Source organism: Microcaecilia unicolor, chromosome 2 (genome assembly GCF_901765095.1).
Source record: "Microcaecilia unicolor chromosome 2, aMicUni1.1, whole genome shotgun sequence".
Lineage (NCBI taxonomy): Eukaryota > Metazoa > Chordata > Amphibia > Gymnophiona > Siphonopidae > Microcaecilia > Microcaecilia unicolor.
The window spans coordinates 611,699,440-611,723,258 of NC_044032.1; the positions used below are offsets into that span (position 1 = coordinate 611,699,440).

The 23,819-nt window shown below is 45.4% G+C and overlaps 1 protein-coding gene across 3 annotated transcripts in view; it reads right to left on the minus strand.

Moving 5' to 3' along the window:
* The window catches only part of TMEM131L (transmembrane 131 like), a 308,022-nt gene that overhangs the window by 47,000 nt on the left and 237,203 nt on the right, over window positions 1-23,819 (minus strand). For 2 of the 3 annotated variants that reach the window (XM_030191626.1, XM_030191625.1), the window contains exons 21-27: window positions 21,775-21,917; window positions 20,906-21,092; window positions 19,012-19,197; window positions 18,011-18,160; window positions 15,974-16,629; window positions 10,948-11,099; window positions 7,046-7,173 (exon numbers count right to left, since the gene is read on the minus strand). In XM_030191626.1, coding sequence (XP_030047486.1) covers window positions 7,046-7,173; window positions 10,948-11,099; window positions 15,974-16,629; window positions 18,011-18,160; window positions 19,012-19,197; window positions 20,906-21,092; window positions 21,775-21,917 — 1,602 coding nt within the window. The remainder of the gene's footprint in view (window positions 1-7,045; window positions 7,174-10,947; window positions 11,100-15,973; window positions 16,630-18,010; window positions 18,161-19,011; window positions 19,198-20,905; window positions 21,093-21,774; window positions 21,918-23,819) is intronic. The other variant, XM_030191627.1, reaches the window with a different exon arrangement.

A 23,819-nucleotide genomic window follows, 5' to 3' on the forward strand; every position in this document is an offset into this window, starting at 1 on the left:
ATAGGCTCACAATGAGTCACTGCTGTCCTCTTACCCCTTCATTCTGTGACACTCTCCCCCCCCCCCTAAATTGCTTCTGCTGCAGGCAGAAGGTGGGAGGATTTTCAGAAAGGTCACTAAGATAACAGGGGCTGGGACTCCCAGCCTGGCGGGAGGTTTTGTGAAGGGCCAGGCCACGAGGCTCTCAAATCAACGACTACATACAAAGATTCTCCATTCTACATGAGTCACAATCGGGCTTCCGTCCAGCCCACAGCACAGAAACTGTCCTACTCACCCTAATATCCAAATTCAGACAAAAAAATTGCATTTGGAAACAGCATCCTCCTTCTACAATTCTACTTATCCAGTGCATTTGACATGGTAGATCACAATATACTAACCAACTATTGGACAAACTTGGAATCGGCGGTAACATTATTAACTGGATAAAAGGATTCATCACCTCAAGATAAATCACCCACTGATATCTCATCCCCCTGGTCACCTATCTGCGGAGTACCTCAAGGATCCCCTTTATCACCGATACTCTTCAATCTAATGATGATCCCACTAGCCAAAACCCTATCCAGACATGGTCTAAACCCTTTCATTTATGCTGATGATGTCACTATATTCATTCCCTTTAAATCAAACCTAACAGAAATCTCTGATAGAATATCCATGGGCATGAACATCTTAACCTCCTGGGCCAACGCCTTTAGGATGAAATTGAACAAAGAAAAAACACAGTGTCTAATCCTTTCATCTCAGCACTCCACAATTCCCCCATCTAATCTCACCATCTCCGGCACTACAATCCCCATTTCTGAAAACCTGAAAATCCTTGGAGTGACACTAGACAGCCACCTCTCCCTCGACAATCACGCCACATCCACCACAAAGAAAATGTTCACAATGATGTGGATATTGAAACGAGTAAAATCATATCTACCCCAGAAAACATTCCAGAATTTAGTGCAATCCACAGTACTTACCCATGCTGATTGCTGCCAACAGTATTTTCTTAGGCTGTGTCACAAAGTATGCCTTGTTACACCCAGAAACATAAAGGGTAATTCTAAAAAAGGTGTGCCTGAAGTTAGCGCCAATGACATGCACATATGTACAGAACAGCAGCACTTATGTGCCTGATTGGCATCAATAATTGGAAGCAGTTACATGCGTAAGCACTAGGCACTATTCTATAAAGTGTACACAAAGTCTCTGAGCGGGGGACATTAATGTGGGTGAAGCTGGGCATATCATGGGCATTTTGCTTAGTGATGTGCACAACTTGTAGAATGATAAGGGTTGTGCACGTGGCATGGTGCTTAGATGTGCCCATTTATGTCTGCTATTGAGTTGATATAAGTGGCCAAACCTGTATTTTGGTGCATCAATGCAACCTTACGCCTGTATTGTATAACAGCTTAGGTACATTAGAGAACTAGGGCTAAGCAGGGCTTTTTTGTGGTACCTAATGTATGGCACTAATTTATAGAATTGCCACCATAATGTACTCTTGGCTGCAGCAACCCAGATAGCGAGCCCAAAGTCAGGACTGCTATCTGTTAAAAGGTGCCATTGGTGGGATCAAATTCCCCACCCGGACATCATCAGTATATCCCTCCAGCGGACATCAGTACCACAACCTCTCCCCATATCAGTGCCCTACCCTCCATCCCACCAAGCTAGGGTTCAAACTGCTTTTTGCCCTTATTTGTAAAATAAGAAAGACACTTCTTTTTTGTTAAGCACACCCAGACTATGCCCAAGCTATTCTCCCTTGAAATCTCTGCATCCTGGGGGGGGGGGCGTTCTATGAGTGCAAATCCAGCTTTTCACAATCACATGGAAATGCTGCCATTTATAAATCTAGATGTTTCTAAAGTGATCCCACCCCAAATCAACTGGCTGTAAATCAGCAAGTACCTACCTCAACTGTGTGGGGGAAAAATGAAGAGATTGCAGCTGAAACCTGACAGCCTAGTGTCAGACCAGAGGCAGCGGAATGCCTTCTTATTTTGAGGAGCCCAACCCCCACCCCTGGCTCTGCCCTCAGTTCCCAGTTAGCCAACATAATGTAAATCATATAGAACATAATTATTCATTCACATGCAGCATTTCCAAAATACAAGAAATCCATATTTTCAAAGCTGATATATCTTAATCTCTAAATATTAAAAGCAATTTTGTGAACCTTTGTTGAGTGACCATTTTGATTTTCCAATTGTGTTGGCCCAGGTCTCTCTTTACCAGTTCCTCTTTTTGGTTTGTTTTTTATTGTTTTTTACCAAGTCCTTTTTCAGGATCTGTTTCTTCACAGTCCTGTCTTCTTCCCTTCCCACCTTATATCTAACTCTGACACTGAACCATCTGTTCCAGTTTCTCAAGGTTCAACTTTTATTTGATAATGCAGTATCAATCTATATAAATGACAAGTGACCGACTCACCTGCAAATGCGCAGTAGAGCCCGAACGTTCAGACAGCAACAGTCCAGAGGCAGGGCGAGCAGGGCCGGTCTTAGGGCGAGGCTACCGCATAGGGCGTCACGCTCAAGGGAGCCCTACGCGGCGCGCCTGAACTCCGCCCCGACCGGCCGTCCAGTTCCAGTCCCCCTCCCTCTGAATTTTAAAAGTCATCTAAGATACGTCGTTGGGGTTATGGCGGCAAGCGGCAGCAGTGAAAAGTGTGCGAGCTGCTCGGCACTTCAGGAGCCTTCCCTTCCCTGTCTCAGCTTGCGGAAACAGGAAATGAGGGCGGGACCACAGCTGAGAGAGAGAAAGGAGGGCTCCTGAAGCGCACAGCTCGCAAGCTTTTCACTGCTGCTGCCTGCCACTGTAACCCGAAAAGGTATGATGACTTTTAAAATTCGGAGGGCGAGGGACTGGAGCTCGGAGGGAGGCCTCGGAAGGAGGGGGGCCTCGGAGGAACGGGAACCTTGGAGCTGGGAGGGATGGACGGAGGGGGGCCTTGGAGCAGGGAGGGACGGAGGGAGGGGGGCCTTGGTGCTGGGAGGGAGGGAATTAGATGTGAAAATAGAACAGAACAATACTCGCCCGTTTTAACGGGCTTAATGGCTAGTATTAAATAAACTAAGCGATTTTTAACATTAAAAAATATATAAAGGGGTATAAGGAAAAATATACAAACGAGAAATATACAAACGGAAACTAGGTTACATTTCAGCATAATAAGGAGAAGCAATACAAGGAAATATAATTAACCCTTAAAAGGGGAAAAAAAAGGAGGGATGGAGGGAGTGGGGGGAAGAAAAACAAAACGTAACTAGCAGATATCCCAGGGTTCATAAATGCAGGAAAAATGAATAACAACAAGGAATCACTAAGGGGTCCTTTTACCAAGCTGCGGTAAAAAGGGCCCTGTGATAGTAGTGGGGGCCATGTGGGGGTTGGGGTAGGGGGGAGAAAACTTACCGCCACCCAGAGGTGGCAGTAAGAGCTCCCACGGTAACCTCTTCCACAGTAACCGGGAAGCAGTTACCGCTGGGTTAGCACCACGCTAGAAATTACGGAATAATTTTCCGTAGCGCCAGAAATGGTGTGAGTTCGAGATAGAACTACCACAGGCGGCCACATTGGGCCGGCGGTAGTTCCAGGTTGCCGCGCGGCAACCCTTTAGTAAAAGGGCCCCTAAATCCATCTTACATGGTATCAGAACAAGAGAGGCAGGTGGATCCCACAGTCAGTAGTAGCAGGAAAAAGAGTGGATCACAGTCTTGGGCAGGGTTGTCAGGTGGAAAATTTTTTTCCCACCCAAACTAGCCCAAATCCAGCCCAAAACCCGCCCAAAGTCAAACCCCGCCCCCGCCGTCATCAACCCCGCTCCCGCCGTCATCGGCCCCGCCCAGAACGTCACTAACCCCGCCCAAAACGTCACTAACCCCGTCCCCCGCGGCCGAAAAAAACGCTTTAAAAAACGCTCAAAAGACCCAAAACAAGCACAAAAAACCACAACCCGCTGCGGGCAAAAATATCCCGCGGCAGGTCGCGGAAAACCGCCCAATTGGCCGGTAAAACCGCCCACCTGGCAACACTGGTCTTGGGCTGGAGTTATCACACAGGCAGTGTTCACAGCTCCATAAGTGGAAGGAGGTGAGCCATCACAAAACAGCGACATCTAGTGGCTGGAAGGAGCCCTAGTGCATGGCCCCAAATAAATACAGTTGCTGCAATGACTGGACTATAATAAGTTGAAAGAGGATATAACAAATAAGAAATGCATCCAACTTTGCAGCTCCTCACTATCTCTCCTCTTACTGCCCTTTTCCTCCATCTCCAGCCCCAACTACACCATATGCTTGAAATAAGAGTTCCTGAGTCACTGCATCATGCTCTTACTCTAACCATTCAAATCCAAACTAAAACTCAGCTTTTTAAGGCCACTTTTTATTCTTGATCCCTAATTTTTCTGCTTACAGCCTCATTTCAACAAATGAATTTCCAGTATCTCATGTCCTATAAGTTTTTGTCTTGATTGGATTGTAAGCTCTATTGAACAGAAACTGCCTCTTATGTGTAACAGTAAAGCCCTGCATACGTCACGTAGTGCAGCAGCAGAAAAATTCCCAGACAATTCGAGATGACAGCTCACGGTACCAGATGCAAGCCCTAGTTTCAACTGAGCTGGAAGCCCAAAGAAGCAGGAATACCTGCTGGGTCAATAAAAAAAAAAGGCAGTAAAACACAGAAAAGCCAACACAGAGCAAGAAATCCAAAATCCACAAATACAATCAGTGAGATGGAAACATTCATACAGAGGGTAATTTTCCAAACCCCTTCTGTAGGCCAAAAAATAGTGTTTTACACATGAAACAGGCTTTTTCAAAAGTGCCCTCCCGACATGCCAGTGACGATATACACATACCTCCTTCTCTGGGTGTAATCTGTAAGTGGGTGCCTCCACTTAGGCGCCCCGAGGCCGAATGGTAAGAGCTTATTCTATAAGGAGCCGAGGTACCCAAGCTCCGTTGTAGAATACTAGTGTAACCCAGGATCAATGTATCTAACGCTATGTGCCTGTACTTCAAACCAAAAGCCAAAACAACCAAAAGTGGAAACAAACCTTACTTCTCACTACAAAAGCTCAGATTGTATATTTGTGGAGCAAGAACCATATGGATCTTTAATTTTGTTTAAAAAAAATGGAGGAAAAAAGACCTCAGTTGGCTGTGATGGTCAAGTAACAATATGTTTGCTGGGCAATTCAAAAGCACCAGCTACTTCACTAACAGCTCATAATTTCATTCCTTGGTCAAAAAACCTCCTTTTTTTATATATTTTTTTATATATTGTTTTATTACCATTTACTTGGAAATCATTAAACTTTATTTTCTTAAACATAATTTGGTTCCATTCTTTGGATAGCCTGGCTCATATTCCCACCTTTTTTATTTTTTCAAAAAACCTCCTTCAACATCGGCAATATCAAAACAATCATGTCTTCATGCCAAAAGAATTTTTAATACATTTTTTATGTTTATATTCAAAAAGTTCAATTCTTGCAATTCGTCCATGACTAATGTCACTGAAACTTATACTTCCATATTTATTTATTAGGATTTATGTACCGCCGTTTTGAAGGAATTCACTCAAGGCAGTGTACAGTAAGAATAAATCAAACATAAGCAAAAGGCAATTACAGCAGTAAAAATATTCAAATAATACATGGCACAGTATACTACTTACAATCAAACATATAAACAGCGAGTGACCGAACTCACTCGCAAATGCGCAGTAAAGACCCTCTCTGTCCTGCCCCCGCGTCAATACGTGATGACGGGGGCGGACAGAGAGGGTCTCTACTGCGCAAGGGGAGGGACGAAACCGCCGTCGCTACCGCTTCCCCCCCCCCCCACCAAGGTCGCCGCCACCCACCCTCCGCCCGGGCCGGGCTCTCGCTCCGCTATAGAAACAGCGTCAACGCAGCACACAGCTCAGCTGAGCTGCCGTCGGCCTTCCTTCCCTGCCTGTGGGGCGGGAGTCGGGACACAGGCAGAGAAGAAGGATGGCAGCTCATCTGAGCTGTGTGCTGCGTTGACGCTGTTTCTATAGCGGAGCGAGAGCCCGGCCCGGGTGGAGTGGTGCCGGCGACTCCGGGGGGGGGGGGGGGGTCCTAGCGGTGTCCTCGGAGGGTCGGCGGCGGGGGGGCCTTGCAGCGGCGAGGAGAAGGGGCCTTTCAAACCACCCCCGTCCTATACGAGCCCGTTTTTACGGGCTCAACGGCTAGTGTATGTATATGCAGCAGGTAAACACTTAGGGCCCTGTTTACTAAGCTGCGTTAGAACTATAGGGATACTGAAGGCGCGTACACAGTTAACGCGGATTAAAAACACTAACACATCTATACTGTGGCTTAGTAAACAGGGTCGTTAGCTTAAAGTGGAGTGGAGGAGTGGCCTAGTGGTTAGAGCACCGGTCTTGCAATCCAGAGGTGTACGGTTCAAATCTTACTGCTGCTTCTCTTGTGATCTTGGGCAAGTCACTTAACCCTCCATTGCCTCAGGTACAAATTTAGATTGTGAGCCCTCCTGGGACAGAGAAATATCCAGAGTACCTGAATGTAACTCACCTTGAGCTACTACTGAAAAAGGTATGAGCAAAATCTAAATAAATAAAATAAACAGCATGGGAGAAGCATGGTCAATTAAATGTCAGCGTCCACTTTACGGAACTGCCCTTCACGTCTATCTCACAAAGCAGGTGTCAACATAAATGAACAGGGTAATTTTCAAAGTGAAATTATGCACATGCTTTCACTTCAAAAAGTCCACACAAGAGATATATTTTTCACACAAGCGCACTTATAAAATTGCCTCCAAACATTATTTGTTCAAAATATGGCACAGCTTTAAAAAACCCCACTAAAATATCTACTTTCTCTGCAAACATGAAGCAAGCCTGAATTACAGATAATTTTTTTAACCGCCTAAAAAAAGATTAAGGACAGAGAAGTGAAACTAGCTGCGGTTTATCTTTGTGCCTCAAAGAAATGACTTTTACCAGCTTGTGAGTGAAAAAAAAAAAAATAAAAGACCAGTACCTTGTTGATATGTTTCCATTCTTCTTCCTGTTTTTTCTAGCTGGTATTCTAAATTTATTCCAGTTTGTATTGGATGTATTCCCTTCTCTCTTCTCTGGTGATCTTTTCATCCAGTGAACATCATCTTGCTGAAACGTGGAACATGCCAACCATTAAAGACAGCAAGACAGAGAAATGCCAATGCATATCAATATTCATTCCTGCTTCCCACTGGCAAAACAAGCAAGTTTCTTTTGGACGCTGACGTGTTTCAAGCCTCTTAGCAAAGCAGAGGAGGAAGGACAGACAACTAAGGAATCCTTTTACTAAGGTGCACTGAAAAATGGGCTGCGCTAGTGTAGGCGTGTGTTTTGGGTGCACCTGTAAAAAAAAAAAAAGGCCTTTTTTATTATTTTTGCCAAAAATGGACGTGCAGCAAAATAAAAATTGGCACGCGTCCATTTTGGGCCAGAGACCTTACCACCACCCATTGACTTAGCAGTAAGGTCTCGCACGGTAACCATGCAGTAACCTTCTACGCGCGTAGAATGATTATGGCCACCCGGTTTTTGCCACATTATTTTCTGGTACGCATAGCGGCTGCACGTAAAAAACAAAATTACCGCCCAGGCTGTGCGGTAGCCAGGCGGTAACTCCAAATCAGGGGCGTAGCCAGACTTCGGCTTGAGGGGGGGTCCAGAGCCCCGATGTGAGGGGGCACATTTTAGCCCCCCCCCCCCCCGCCACCACCAACTTTGACCCCTCCCCGCCACCGACCCTCTCAACCCCCCCTCCTGCCGCCAACCCTCCCCCGCCGCCTACCTTTCCTGGCGGGGGACCCCAACCCCCGCCAGCTGAGGTCGTCTTCTTCCGGCGCAAGGCTTTGTTCTGTTTCTGTGAGTCTGATGTCCTGCACGTACATCAGACTCACAGAACCAGAACGAAGCCTTGCAGATCAGCCAGCAAGGTCCTCTTCTTCCGGCACAAGGCTTCGTTCTGTTTCTGTGAGTCTGCGTGCAGGACGTCACTCACAGAAACAGAACGAAGCCTTGCAGATCAGCCAGTGAGGTCCTCTTCTTCCGGCGCAAGGCTTCGTTCTGTTTCTGTGAGTCTGACATCCTGCACGTCAGACTCACAGAAACAGAACGAAGCCTTGCAGATCAGCCAGTGAGGTCCTCTTCTTCCGGCGCAAGGCTTCATGCAGGACGTCAGACTCACAGAAACAGAACGAAGCTTTGCAGATCAGCCAGCGAGGTACGTGCAGGACATCAGACTCACAGAAACACAACAAAGCTTTGCAGATCAGCCAGCGAGGTACGTGCAGGACGTCAGACTCACAGAAACACAACGAAGCCTTGCGCCGGAAGAAGAGGACCTCAGCTGGCGGGGGTTGTGGTCCCCCGCCAGCAAAGGTAGGCGATGGCGGGGGAGGGTTGGTGGCGGGAGGGGGGGTTGAGAGGGTCGTCGGCAGGGGGGTCCAGGGCCAAATCTACAGGGGCCCAGGCCCCCATGGCCCAACGTAGCTACGCCACTGCTCCAAATTGGCATGCATCGGGCACACGTAGGCACCTACGCGGCTTAGTAAAAGGGCCCCTCAGTGTCAAGGTCAGAAACAAGAAATTTTCAGGGATCTGGGGGGGGGAAAAAAAAGGTTTCTTGATGCTCAACAGGGAGAGGAAAAAAGAATTCTGCATAATATGCCTCTTACAACTCCATTCAAAACAAGGAACAGAAAAGCAGACTCATCGGAGTGGAGGAGTGGCCTAGTGGTTAGGGTGGTGGACTTTGGTCCTGGGGAACTGAGGAACTAAGTTCGATTCCCACGTCAGGCACAGGCAGCTCCTTGTGACTCTGGGCAAGTCACTTAACCCTCCATTGCCCCATGTAAGCCGCACTGAGCCTGCCATGAGTGGGAAAGCACGGGGTACAAATGTAATAAAAATAAAATAAATATTGGAGATTCTACATGGAATGTTGCTACTATTGGAGATTCTACATGGAATGTTGCTATTCCACTAGCAACATTCCATGTAGAAGGTTGCGCAGGCTTCTGTTTCTGTGAGTCTGACGTCCTGCACGTACGTGCAGGACGTCAGACTCACAGAAGCAGAAGCCTGCGCGGCCACATTGGTGATCTGCAAGGGCCGACCTCTACATGGAATCTCAAATAGTAGCAACAGTGGAGGAGTGGCCTAGTGGTTAGGAGGAACTGAGTTCGATTCCCACTTCAGGCACAGGCAGCTCCTTGTGACTCTGGGCAAGTCACTTAACCCTCCATTGCCCCATGTAAGCCACATTGAGCCTGCCATGAGTGGGAAAGCACGGGGTACAAATGTAAGAAAAATAAAATAAATATTGGAGATTCTACATGGAATGTTGCTACTATAGGAGATTCTACATGGAATGTTGCTATTCCACTAACAACATTCCATGTAGAAGGCTGCGCAGGCTTCTGTTTCTGTGAGTCTGACGTCCTGCACTTATGTGCAGGATGTCAGACTCACAGAAGCAGAAGCCTGCGCGGCCACATTGGTGTCACTTAACCCTCCATTGCTCCATGTAAGCCGCATTGAGCCTGCCATGAGTGGGAAAGCGCGGGGTACAAATGTGAGAAAAATAAAATAAATATTGGAGATTCTACATGGAATGTTGCTACTATTGGAGATTCTACATGGAATGTTGCTATTCCACTAGCAACATTCCATGTAGAAGGCTGCACAGGCTTCTGTTTCTGTGAGTCTGACGTCCTTGCACATACGTGCAGGACGTCAGACTCACAGAAGCAGAAGCCTGCGCGGCCACATTGGTGATCTGCAAGGGCCGACCTCTACATGGAATCTCAAATAGTAGCAACAGTGGAGGAGTGGCCTAGTGGTTAGGAGGAACTGAGTTCGATTCCCACTTCAGGCACAGGCAGCTCCTTGTGACTCTGGGCAAGTCACTTAACCCTCCATTGCCCCATGTAAGCCACATTGAGCCTGCCATGAGTGGGAAAGCACGGGGTACAAATGTAAGAAAAATAAAATAAATATTGGAGATTCTACATGGAATGTTGCTACTATTGGAGATTCTACATGGAATGTTGCTATTCCACTAGCAACATTCCATGTAGAAGGTTGCGCAGGCTTCTGTTTCTGTGAGTCTGACGTCCTGCACGTCAGACTCACAGAAGCAGAAGCCTGCGCGGCCACATTGGTGATCTGCAAGGGCCGACCTCTACATGGAATCTCAAATAGTAGCAACAGTGGAGGAGTGGCCTAGTGGTTAGGAGGAACTGAGTTCGATTCCCACTTCAGGCACAGGCAGCTCCTTGTGACTCTGGGCAAGTCACTTAACCCTCCATTGCCCCAGGTACAAATAAGTACCTGTATACAATATGTAAGCCGCATTGAGCCTGCCACGAGTGGGAAAGTGCGGGGTACAACTGTAACAAAAAAAAAAATCGTGGGTAAGATGTGGTTTTCTCTTCTCTCTTGGTCTATTCCTCTGATAGTGCTAACAATGGCAAATGTACGTGCATTTCACTGGCCAGCACGATTTACCACCTCCCTCCTTTCTTTTTTACTGCTACTCTGAAAAAGTTCTTTAGTAAAAGTTTAAGTGGTATCAGAACAAGAGAGGCAGGTGGATCCCACAGTCAGTAGTAGCAGGAAAAAGAGTGGATCACAGAAGATGAAGTAAAATTACTTCGAGCTCTAAGCAATCTGCAGGGAAGGCATGTCATGGCTGCTTTCCAGCGTACTTTTATTTTACTAAGGGGAAGTGTGGCATTTAATCTCGCCTTTAGTCGTTGTCCCTGAAGCATGTAATAGGCAAAACGTGGCCACATTTGGCTAATTTTAATAAAAAATCATTTTACTTCATCTTCTATAATAGTTTAAGCAGCAGCAGTGGGTACAATCTGGGTAAGAGGAGTAACTGACCTCTGCTGAGTGGAGGTCCCGGCCTCTGCACAGTTTCGGTTCCTGAGGTATTTTGTGCACAGGTTTCTCTACAGGAGGTTCATGGATCAGCAGCTTATTCATAGGCTCACAGTTTAGCTTTTCATTTCTTGAGGACACCAACTGGTTATTCCCTTAAATGGGGGGGAAAAAGCCCATGTACATATAAATACAGAACATTCATGCGTGTGTATATACATGACCACTCAATTTATCTTTGGAAAGATTTTACTACTTAATTTTTATTCACTACCAGGCATATGCAACATATGGGAGGGGGTGTCTTACTACCTCCTGCCTTGCCCATTACTGTAAAATTAGTACAGGTCCAACACTGCTTCACACTATGACCTGCATGTGGTATGGGGAATCAGGAAAACTTCTAGAAGTTCTGGGCAGCCTTAATGTGTTTGGGATGCAGCAGGGGTGTCAACAGTCTGTATGGGTTTGTTGGTCTTTTTTGTTGGAATAACTGCCAAAGGGGTTAACATAGTAACCTAGTTATTCAGGGTTGGCATGCTAGATTTTTCCCTCTCACTATCTTAATCCTCGTATCATTAATTGTTTCACAACTACCTGGATGTAAGAAGTTAATGCACTTTAGAACAGAGAGATACGAGCTTAGAAGCTCACTACTGTTCATTTAAATAATCAGCATGTGCTCTGTCCCAAAATCGCACAGCAGCGGCAAATTTTCTTGTGCACCACAAACATAAGGAGTCAGCCTATAATGCCTGGATACAACAGACAGAACAAGGCAGGAGACTGTGTGAGTCCGAGAGTCCCCTAGGAGGTGTGAAGGAAGAGGAAAAATTGTGTGCAGGCTAGAGCCGCTTCCCCCCTCCCCCCCCCCCCAACTTTATGTCCCTATTTCAAACTCCCCAATTGAATGAGTCATCAGCCACCCTTGCTTGTAAACCCATCTTGGTTGCCCTTCTCTGGGCTGAATGCTGGCTCATCTGGTTGTGATCAACTATATTTTTTTCAAGCCCCGCCAGCTGAAGAGGACCTTATCCAGCTGCAGCCCCGGCTGGAACATTCCCATCAGTGTTGCCAGGTGGAAAATTTTTTTCCCACCCAATCCAACGCAAAAACAGCCCAAAACCCGCCCAAACTCAAACCCTGCCCCTGACACCCCCACCCCCGCGTCATCACCCCCGCCCCCGCCGTCATCAACCCCGCCCCCGCCGTCACCGGGCCCGCCTCCCCCGTCATCGGCCCCGCCCAAAACATCACTAACCCCGCCCAAAAGTCACTAACCCCGCCCCCTGCGGCCAAAAAAACCGCCCGAAAAACCGCGGAAAAGAAAAAAAAGAAGCCCAAAAAACCGCGACCCGCCGCGGGCAAAAATTTCCCGCAGCGGGTCGCGGAAAACCGCCCACCTGGCAACACTGATTCCCATACTACTCTCTATGTGATGCTGCACTGCCCACGCCCCTTCAGCACATACTTTGTTGCATATGCCCAGGGGGGGGGGGGGGGGGGGGGGGTAACATAGTAAACAGTTAATGACGGCAGATAAAGACCTGTACGGTCCATCCAGTCTGCCCAACAAGATAAACTCATTTTACATGGTATGTGATACTTTATATGTATACCCAAGTTTGATTTGTCTTTGCTTTTCTCAGGGCACAGGCTGTAGAAGTCTGCTCAGTACTGTTCTTGTACTAAGTTCTGAAGCTAACATCGAAGCCCCTTAAAATTTACACTCCAGCCCATCTCTATCTATTCAGGCATGATCAGGGCATAGACCGTAGAAGTCTGCCCAGCTCACATTTTGTTTCCCAATTACCGGCGTCGCCACCCAATTTCCGCAAAGATTCCACGGAACCATTCCTTGTTAACAGGATTCCTTTGTGTTTGTCCCACGCATGTTTGAATTCTATTATCGTTTTCATCTCCACCACCTCCTGCGGGGGTGGTAGTAGTATGGGAGTTTTCCAGCTTCCGGGGGCTGCAGAGTACAGAATTGTTCCAACTGCTGGAAGAGACCCTCCAGCTGGCGAGGCTTAGGGATCTCCAACAGCTCAGGTATTTATTAAGTTGGGAGATGCGGGAAAAATTGTATCCCCACCCAACTAGGGCTCAGGCCCACTAAAAATATGATGTCTGGCTACGCCCCTGCTTTGAACTAACAGCTGCCAAAATAAAGGTAGCCTGAAATGGTGTTGATGGAAGGATTTCTTTCAACCAAAAGTTCATAGTTAAGAAACCATGAAGAATGAACACGAATAAATAAAAACATTGCACAAACCACACTGAGTTTTGCTGCTGTGATTCCTCCACAACAAGGACACAAGTTCTCACATGTGGCATCAGTATCAAATTTAGAATTCAGGAAATCCCCATATGGAGAATTTGGAGTAACAATACTGCACTGCCTTGGTTTTTTAATCGGTGTGTTTGCCCTCTCTCTTTTGGTCACTCATTCTAGTCCTTGCTTTTCCTACATATAAGTACATAAGTAATGCCATACTGGGAAAAGACCAAGGGTCCATCGAGCCCAGCATCCTGTCCACGACAGCGGCCAATCCAGGCCAAGGGCACCTGGCAAGCTTCCCAAACGTACAAACATTCTATACATGTTATTCCTGGGATTTTGGATTTTTCCAAGTCCGTTTAGTAGCAGTTTATGGACTTGTCCTTTAGGAAACTGTCCAACCCCTTTTTAAACTCTGCTAAGCTAACCGCCTTCACCACATTTTCCGGCAATGAATTCCAGAGTTTAATTACACGTTGGGTGAAGAAAAAGTTTCTCCGATTTGTTTTAAATTTACTACATAAATCCCAGGAAGGGGGCAGGTTCTAATGAAAGGAATACAGCCCTGCTCTCTGATCTGCAATAGTATTTCAGTGACAGTCTGAAAGGATGAGGGAGGAGTGGGTTAGGTGAGGGACAGGGAGATATACATGGTGATCAGAGGGTGACAAAGCAGTGGAATTTCATGGTTTATAATGGGCTAGAAAACCCAGATCTTTGTTAAGTCCTGTCTGGTGGGTGTCAAAATATTTAATCATTTTGACTTCAAAAAGGTCTTGAAAGTCAGAAAGAAGAAGCCCTGCATAGGGCTATGTTTAAAAACCTCAACTAATTTTTGGGACAGTTACCCAGTGTACAATCAAAGATCAGAATTCTGTTAGTTTAGTACAGAATACCAGAAATTCAAGAAGTATCCAATCCTTCCACATACGGCACAAGGTTCTATGTAATAATAATAATGTTGCTTGGGTTCCTAGCTAAACAGGGCAGGAAGGCCTCATTTTATCAATACACATAGGCATAAACGTAACATGCTAGCAAAAATCACATAGAGATTGCATCTAGCTTGAAAACCCAGACATTACGTCTACCCAAGAGCAGGTGGAAATGAATGTCCATAAATATGCAAGACTGCACATAGTTTATAAAATACACATGTAAATCATGACTGCCTATATTCTGCCTCAACTCTGTCCCTGTATGTGCCTACTGTACAAATAAATGCCAGGCTGCACAGGTCCTTAAAAAATTAGGTCGCACTTAAAAGGACCCATTACATTTATAAAATTGTGCAGGTCTTTAGCTGCCGTCATTTACTGTGTGACTTGTGTGTATGTATGGGGGGGGGGGGGGGCTATTATACAGCTATAAAATAATCAGGCAACAAATATGTAGCACGATAATTACATTATGGCTTGCAAATAATATTTATGACATTATTACAGTTGGTCAACATGAGGTTTTCCACTAGAAAATAAGCACATTGAATTTCTGAGACAAAGGAATCATTATGGAACAAAAATGTTTTCTGAGAACCAAAGGTCACTTGGTGGACTGAAGAAACAAATTCATAAGAACATAAGAACCACCATACTGGGTCAGACCAATGGCCCATCCAGCCCAGTATCCTGTTTGTAACAGTAGTTAAGCCAGGTCACAAGTACCTGGCAGAAACCCAAATAGTAGCAACGTTTGGTTGGACCAGAGGGCGGCTACAAAATTAGTTAAGAGGTCTCTGCCATAAAATGTATAGGGACAGACTTATAAATCTGGAAGAGAGGCAGGAGAGAGGGGATGTGATAGAGTCATTTAAATACCTCAGTGGTGTTAATTAGGTAATTTGTCAATTCTGCTGGTCAGTACAGAAGGAGAACCTTTATCAAATGAAGGAAACTCTGGAATGAGAGGGCATAGGATGGAGTTAAGAGGAAACAGGCTTAGGAGGAATCTAAGGAAATACTCTTTCAAGGAAACGGGTGGTGGAAGCATGGAATGGCCTCCCAGTGGAGGATGTGGAGACGAGGAATGTGTCAGAATTTAAGAAAGCATGGAGAGGCATGTTGGCTTCCCTTAGGAAAAGGAGGAGTTAGTGGTTGCTGAAGAAGGGCAGACTAGGTGGGCCTTTTGGCCCTTATCTGCCATCATGTTTCTATTCCATGCTACCAATTCCAAGGTAAGCAGTGGCTTCGCCATGTCTGTCAATAGCAGACTATGGACTTTTCCTTGTTAAATCGGTATTACTGGCAATTTTAAACACTGCCCCAGTAGTGGTTGACCCCAAAGTGCACACACTGCCAATGTCACTGACCGAGATGAAGATCTGCTATTAAGTCAGGCGACCACTCTGCAGACCCACTCCATGCACAGACATTTTGAACATGCACTTCAAACGGTAATAAATTTGATTTGGCAATTTTTGTATACAAATTCATTTCGAGAAATTGAGCATAACATTCTTAGCATTCACGTCTATCGTTTTCATTTGTTCACTTGATATTTTAAAATATTTTTATTATGTGAAGTTTGCAAAGAATATTTATCAGGCTATATATTTGTTGCACGATCATTTTATAGTTCTTATCATAGGCCTATTTGTGAACCAAATTTTATGATTGTAAATCCAGCAATTTATTTTTTTACAGAGTAAAACAAAAGGGGTTCCTTTTTTTTTTTTTTTTTTTTAAATACGGTGTACGTATGTGCACACACACAAATATACCTAGAAATTATATATAAACACATACATACCAACACAAATCTGGGCTTTACAGACAGTGGATTGCTCACCATCGCAGTTCTGAGCCGCTGCCTTTGGCTGGTTCTGTGATGGAGAGGGACTCCTCGGTGAGGGATTGTCAGGTAGCTTCTTGGGCACATGCAGGCCGCACAAGGCCTGCTCTCTGAGTTCAGGCCCAGAATCTAATGTCTTAACATCCGTTTCCTTAGGAAACATACACACATGTAGTTCCTCCTTCAAACTTGCATCTGAAGAAGAGCTTGGCACAGCAGCGACAGCTTTCAGCACAAGTTCCTCCTTATCCAGGACAAAACTGGGCTTCTGTACACTTGGCTCTATTTTGTTCATAATGTTTAGATTTGTCCACTTGTCCCCGGGGATGTCAAGACACAGCTCCTCCTTGGTACAGGATGGCTGTTCTTCAGCGGTGTGCTCCCTCTGCTGCCCTGCGTCAGCCGTAGGAGAGGAAGAGTTTGCCAAGCTACTGGGCTTCTGTCTGTTGTAATAGAAAGAACATTTGGGTTTCTTCTGAGAGTGACTACACGCAGTCGAACGACTCTTTGCCAGGATCTGGCTCCTACTGGGTGCAGCAACCACAGGGATGAAACCTTTCCCCCTTCCTTTGTCAGGAGAACCACACGAGTCCACAAAGCTCTTGCAACTGCCCCTGTATTTAAGGAGTTAAAGCGAGGAACAAGGAATACGTATTTATTTTAGGTGATATACTGCCAATATGGCAGCTATATTAACTGCAAGGAAACATTATATAAGATTGCAAATAAATAGGAGTCCCTTACACAAACCCAGGTCACTGAGAGGGAGTTCCCATTTTCCCTTCAGTTCACCTTGTTCCCCTTGGCTCAGACACAGTTGTGTGGTGCAGGAGGCCCAGGGGTGGGGCACTTGTCCCCCAGAGCTGGACAGGGCTTAGAAGGAGGAGCATCAGTGTAAGGACCACCCCCTGCAGACACAGATTGACACAAAAGGATCTAGGCCTACAGGACAATTCCACCCTTCCAGGCATAAGCAAGCCAGTGCTGAGAATGCAAGGAAAGGCAGCAGCCATCCATATAAACAACTTCTAGTTCCTGTAAGGGAGGTATAAGATAATGGGGCAGGATGTATCCAATTGTTATATCTCTACTATAATAAAAAGCACCGCCAACGTTCTGAAGCTGACTCAGTGGCTTCACTGAAGTGAAGGGTTCGTAAGGTTCGTGAGATTCGTCAGTCTGTCACCATCTCTCTCGACCCCGCCCTCGCGTCAAAACATGACGTCGAGGGCGGCAGACCTAGGCGCGAGGGTGGGGCTGAGAGAGATGGTGACAGACTGACGAATCTGACGAACCTTACGAACCCTTCACTTCAGTGAAGCCACGGAGTCAGCTTCACAACGTTGTAGGTGCGTTTTATTACACTACATAGCTCCCTAATTTTGCAGTTAAACATTGCAGGGTGGCTGGGGGGGGGGGGGGGGGAGGGGGGGGGGCAACGACCCTGGAACTGGGAGGGAGAGCGGGGGGACAACGACCCTGGAACTGGAGGGGCCAGCGGACCCTGTAACTGGGAGGGAGGGAAGGGGGTGACCCTGCAACTGGGAGGAGGGGGAGAGGGCAGGGCCACCCTGGAACTGGGAGGGAGGGGGGGCCCCTGACACACACTCTCGCACCCAGTCTCACTCTCTCTGTCACACACACTCACACATTCACTCTCTCTCTATCACACACTCACTCTCACATACACTCTGTAAAACACACACACTCCAAGGAAAACCTTGCTAGCGCCCGTTTCATTTGTGTCAGAAACGGGCCTTTTTTCCTAGTAGTTATTGTTTTTTGCTCTGCACATTCCGATGGCTGAACGAAGCAGAATAGAAGTGTGCAAATTAAATTAAATTAATTAGTAACATCAGCCCCCTGTGGAGAGAACATTAGTCGTTCTTGTCTGAACCTTCTGCAGACCTCTCAGGCCTACTCACGGTGCCCCATCCTTCCTCAGAACTCCTGCCTCAGAGCTCTGACTGCTCCCAAAAACCCAAGGGAACCTACCTGTAGGAATCAGAACCAATTGTGTCCACGGAGTGGCTGTTCTGATGCAAATCTAAGCCAGGGTTCGGTCTGTGCCTGGATTTCATGAATTCAGCGAGTATATACTGAGCTTGTTGGAAAGCGATCAGAATCACACCCAGCAGGGAAAAGCTAAAAGAGAAAAAACATTCTCTCAATGAAGTTTATCAAAAGCAAACCCTACAAGCAGAGTGGCGTGACAAGAGCATGGTTGTTTTAAACTCAACAGCAAAATCTCAAAAACACAGGAACTATGTACTATGATTTTTTTTTCTGGTAATTCACCTATCATTAGTCACACATCAGACAGAGCCACTTTTCTCCTCTTTGGCTTCTGCTCTTCCCCTGCTTATATGAAGGCCAAGCAACCTTCTGTGGCTGAATGGAGGACTATACTGTCTCCATAACTACAAAATTTAGATATGCTGCTTTATTGATGCTCAGATTTCAATGCAAGAGAGACATGTAAACTCAACCACTGCACATGCCCACACACACTACATATGCAGAAGTTCACATACACATAAGTATAAACATAAGTAACTCATCCCTAAATGTCTGCTGCACACAGGAGGATGCCTTTCATTCCTGTCTGGGAGTTCCGAGTCCTCTTATGAATGAAGATACCTGAAGCAGAACCTTGAACCTCAGGCTTCGCCAACTGGAAATGCACAGCAGGCCCTCAGTGGCACTTTTCACAGAATATACGTCAGCTTCTACTCTGACTATTCTCATTTTTACAGGCTAAAAAGTTTTTTGGGAGAAATCTCTAACTAATTTAGCTTTGTACCAAGGCTATCTTAATTTAATTTAATCCAGTTAAATTTGAATACCTCCATACCACTAAACCAAAGGAGGTCGAGGTGGATTAGAGAGCAGCTAACGAAACTCATACAATAAAATCAATAAAACAGCATAACAATGCAAAATAAGATATAAATTACAAAAATAAAAAACAAATTCTTTTGCTGCAGACTTGGTACCTGACAAAGAGGACTGTCATCCGCCAGAAGGACTCCTCCCAGCCAGGCCCAGGAACCCCATCAGCACAGAGTGGTAGCAAATGATGAGGAAGAGTCACATTGAGTGTGAAACGAAATTCCAGATCTGTTTCTGTCACCAGAGTCAGTTCACGGATCACCCAGGAGGATGTAAAATCCGGGATAAACCTACAAATGAAACAAATCCACGGTTTACCATTACACTATATTGGCAACCATCAAGAAAATTCCAGGATGGCAGGGGAGAGAGAAGGCTGCAACTGTGTTGAGGGGAGGAAGAGGGAAGACAGCAACTGTGGAAACAAATATTTGTATTGTTTGTCCATGTATATTCTGGAACAGTTCAGTCACAAACAACTGGCAATGTTTTGTGAAAGTGGCAACAGATTTTCTAGCAGTTTCATGAGCAGAATGCCTTTGATAGCAGATCCTAGTATTGCCCTGTGTTTGAATGCAAGTGTTCCATCAGGAATCGCTCTCCAGTAGAGACCATTTTTGTCAGCATTGAAAATGTCACGCGGTGCAAACTTGTTCAAGATGGCTACTGAAACAACCCAATTTTCAGCACCAAAGTCATCAGCGTCTTGTTTCTCACCATGCTGTTTCTTTGAATTTCATGCTGTTCCTCTCCTTCCATCTTTCCAACCATCCAACAGTGGCTTTGAATTCAGTTAGTCCAATACTTTCTGCTAGCTGGTTAGCTTTCTCCATAAGCAGTGGACCACTGACAGGAAACTGTCTGCTCCTGACTCGAGAAAACCACCGAAGAAGTAGAGCGCCTTCTACCTTCTCAGCTTTTCCCGCCCTTTTTCATTTCCGTTGTGGATTTGTATAGTTTTGCCATTCTTCCAGAAGCTGGTCTTTCTGCTTCAAGACACGTGAAATTTGACTGGGATTGACACCATATTCTTTAGCAATAGATGCTTGACTTTGTTTTTCTTCTAATTTTTTAAGAACTATTCGTTCAGCCAGGGTTAAAGTCTTACAGCTCCGCCGCAACAATAACCCCGGTGTATGCCCTAACAACATTCTTTTGCTTATTCTGCCTCTGGCAGTTAAAGAGGCAGTAAATTTGAACTCTCGTTGGTTGTCACGCGCCAATCAGCTTCCATATTCCATGCGCGTGCTTATTGATGGTGCCAAAAACGGGACCGAAGTACAGCATGCAGTTAAACAGAGCATGCGCTTATCCGATGTGCACTTAAATGGAGTGCACTGTATATACACATATATATATATATATATATATATATATATGCATGCAAATGAATATGCTAATATGGAGGAAGGGAGGGAGAAAGAGCTGGCTTTTTTGGGAATAACCATACATATACATTATGGTTATTCCCAAAAAAGCCAGCTCTACATCTACATTACCTCAAATTAACATCACAAGAGACAGGGAAACTTCTCCGGTACCAGCAGAGTCAAGATGGGCATTGGAATGGGTGCGAGCTGAAGGCAGCAAGCACTGATTACTAGAGATGGCAGGTGTTGCTTCTTTGAAAGCAAAAGACGATTGGGAAATTGAGAAAGATAGATTTTTTTAAGGAATAGCACAAGCAGTTTCTAAATAAGAAGCACCAAACCAGGATGATTAAGAAACCTTGTACCTTATAGAGAATGGGACTGTATCAGATAAACACTGTAAAGACAATCTTCTACAACCATAAGTATAGTTCACTGTGTGGTTACATGGTATGAGTTTTTTTTTTTTCTTCTTTTCACTTATTTAAAAAAAAAAAAAATTTAAAAAGCAAATAAAGCCATTTCATAAATGCATTATTTTTACACAAGCAAGACTGGCCTGACATGAAGCCATGCCATTGCTAAAAGCGACCTCTGACCTTGGCCTAAGGACTGTGCAATTACTTACATGATACCGATCTCCCGGGAGGAGTTCTCTGGCAGGGTGAAAGCTTGGCAGTCCAGCACCTCAAAGCCAAACCCTTGGCAGCTGTAGCCATTGATCTTCATGGAAGAGATGGATACAGGAATAGGTCCTACGTTCTCCACTTTGAAATTCTTTCTGATGGACAAAATTTGCTTACTGTCCTTTAGTTCTGTGACGAAGAATTAAAAAAAAGGGTAAAACAAAGCTCACTGTACTGTACCTATCAAGTACAAACAATTGTGAACAGAAACCTCAGAAAATAATTTCTCCCTTTTTTATTTTGTTTACAAATATATGGGTCCCTTTTACCAAGCTGTGGCAAAAGGGGGGGGGGCAGCGCTGGCGTTGGTGCATGTATTACACGTGTGCCGAGGCCCCCTTTTACCGCAGTTGGTAAAAAGGAAGGTCTCGCTTTCCTGCAGGAAACGTCAGCAAGTAAAGAACTTGCCATGCAATCATTTCGGGGGGAGCACTTACCACCACCCATTGAGGTGGTGGTAAGGGCTCCTGCGCTAACCCGGCAGCGTGTGGCACTGCCCGATTACTGCCGGGTACAGTCTGGCGCTACAAAAAGAAATACATTTTTGTAGCCCCAGAAATGACGGCACGGTAGGGGTGGGAAGTATCGCCGGGATGCAGCACCCTGGCGGTACTTCCATTATAGTGAGCGATAAGCCCGCGTTGGGCTTACTGCCGCTTAGTAAAAGAAGCCCTATATTTCCCATCTTTTGGCTGTTTTAGTCTGCTTTGGTCAAGTCACCTACCACACTACTACTGCTTAACATTTATACAGCGCTATCAGATTTGTATAAGAGAGAAACTCTTCTCCATAGGCCCTGTTTTATACTCACGCTGTCTGCAGTCCATGAGCGTAGACTCTGGCACCTTAAACCGAAGAGACCCCCCTGTGCCAGGAAGTCGTCCTCCAACCTTCAGCATCTCTCTGACTCCAACTCCTTCTACGGGGACTGCATCGAGCACAGTCAAGTTATTCCTTAAAGAACCCAAAATCCAAAAATCAGAATCAAGCACAAACTCAACAAGAGGGTATGCAATGACAAGATGGAGAAATGGGATAAACTAATTTTAGCCCTTTGGAGCTAAAACAGGAATATCAGAAGAGATTCCAAGACAGGATTACTCAGTAGCATTTGAAACTAATCTAATCTCGGGCATTTATAGGCTGCTCAATCCCAAACGATTTGGTTCAGAGCAGCTAACAGAGAGATAAAAATATAAGAGCCAACATTCTATAGTCCAAGAAACATTCAGTAAATAAGGGGACCTAATATCACTTAAAATTTTGTATTTATTTATTTATTTCGGCATTTATATCCCTCATTTTCCAACCAACATTGTTTCAATGTGGGCTAGTGGAGGAGTGGCCTAGTGGTTAGGGTGGTGGACTTCGGTCCTGGGGAACTGAGGAACTGAGTTCAATTCCCACTTCAGGCACAGGCAGCTCCTTGTGACTTTGGGCAAGTCACTTAACCCTCCATTGCCTCACGTAAGCCGCATTGAGCCTGCCATGAGTGGGAAAGCGCGGGGTACAAATGTAACAAAACAAAAATCGGGCGGTTACACTTGATGGGATGATCTGTGTCGGTGATAGGAAAGAGAGGTGGAGTACAGATTGGAGACGGGAATCAAGTTAACAAGGATTTATCTGAGTAAGAAAAGATTTAAAATGTTTATGAAACATAATTAGGTTGCTGTTTAACAACTACTGGTATATCATTCCAACAGTGAGAAGCTTGAAAAGAAAAAGAACTCTCATTCTCTTAAAACGAACACCCTTGCATGGGACAAAAAAAAGATCTGTAGATCAGAAGGTTTTCTTATTTGATGGGATAAATATTAAAATCACTCAAATACATAGGTGCCACTCCATTAAAATTGTATAAGACATGATGATTTAAACACTATCTGTGCAGGTACTGGCAACCAATGAAGTACTATAAATGCAGGGGTGACATTATCAAATCTTTTTAGTCTAGCAATTCTGAAGGAGCTGAATTTTTTTTTTAACAACTTTGACGATATCCCAGTATAAACATAGTTACAATAATATAATTGTGTCAAAATCAAACTCTGTACTAAAGGCCAAAATGATCTTCCCTAAAACATTGACGGATCAACCTAAGTTGTTTAAGTCTAAAGAAAGTGAAGTTACTCACCTGTAGCAGTTCTCTGAGGATAGCAGGACAAATTCTCACATGTAGATGATGTTACTAACGGAGCCCTGGTGTGGACACTGCCCGGCATTCCGTCAGTTTCTGGAAGGTTTTGGAAGGCCCAATTGCATATGTGCATATGCCTTCCCACCCACCCGACTCACGTGATATCTTCAGTTGAATAAAAAAGCATGAAGAGCACCAGTCCTAGGGGAGGTGGGAGGGTATGTGATAACTTACATCCTGTGTCCTCGCAGAACACCTGCTACAGGTCAGCAATTTCACTTTCTCCGACTACAGTTCTCACATGTGGAAGCTTGTCATAGTCAAGCACTTCCAACATCTCAGCCCAGGGCTCATCCTCGATCTCCAACTTAAATGGAATGGCTTCCACTATTTCCCTCAAAAACTAGACAAGAGAGAGTTCCACTGGAGGAGACTTTCTCCTTTCATAGGGTGCAGAAAGTTCTGAAGATAAACCAAGAGAACACTCCTCCAAGGGCTCGTCTGGCTCTACATCAGAACATCAAAAGCAGTCCGTATCAGACTCAGCAATGTACTCCTCCTGGGTCATCTGAGTCTGTGCTTTCCTCAGACCACTGGACATGCAACGAGGCTCAGGGTGAGAGTGCCAAGGTACAGGACCCTTCCTGGTCTCAGGGGCTGCTTCCTCCCCTAATGAGCTTGAAAGGAGTGCCTGACAAGCACAGCATGGGTCTCCC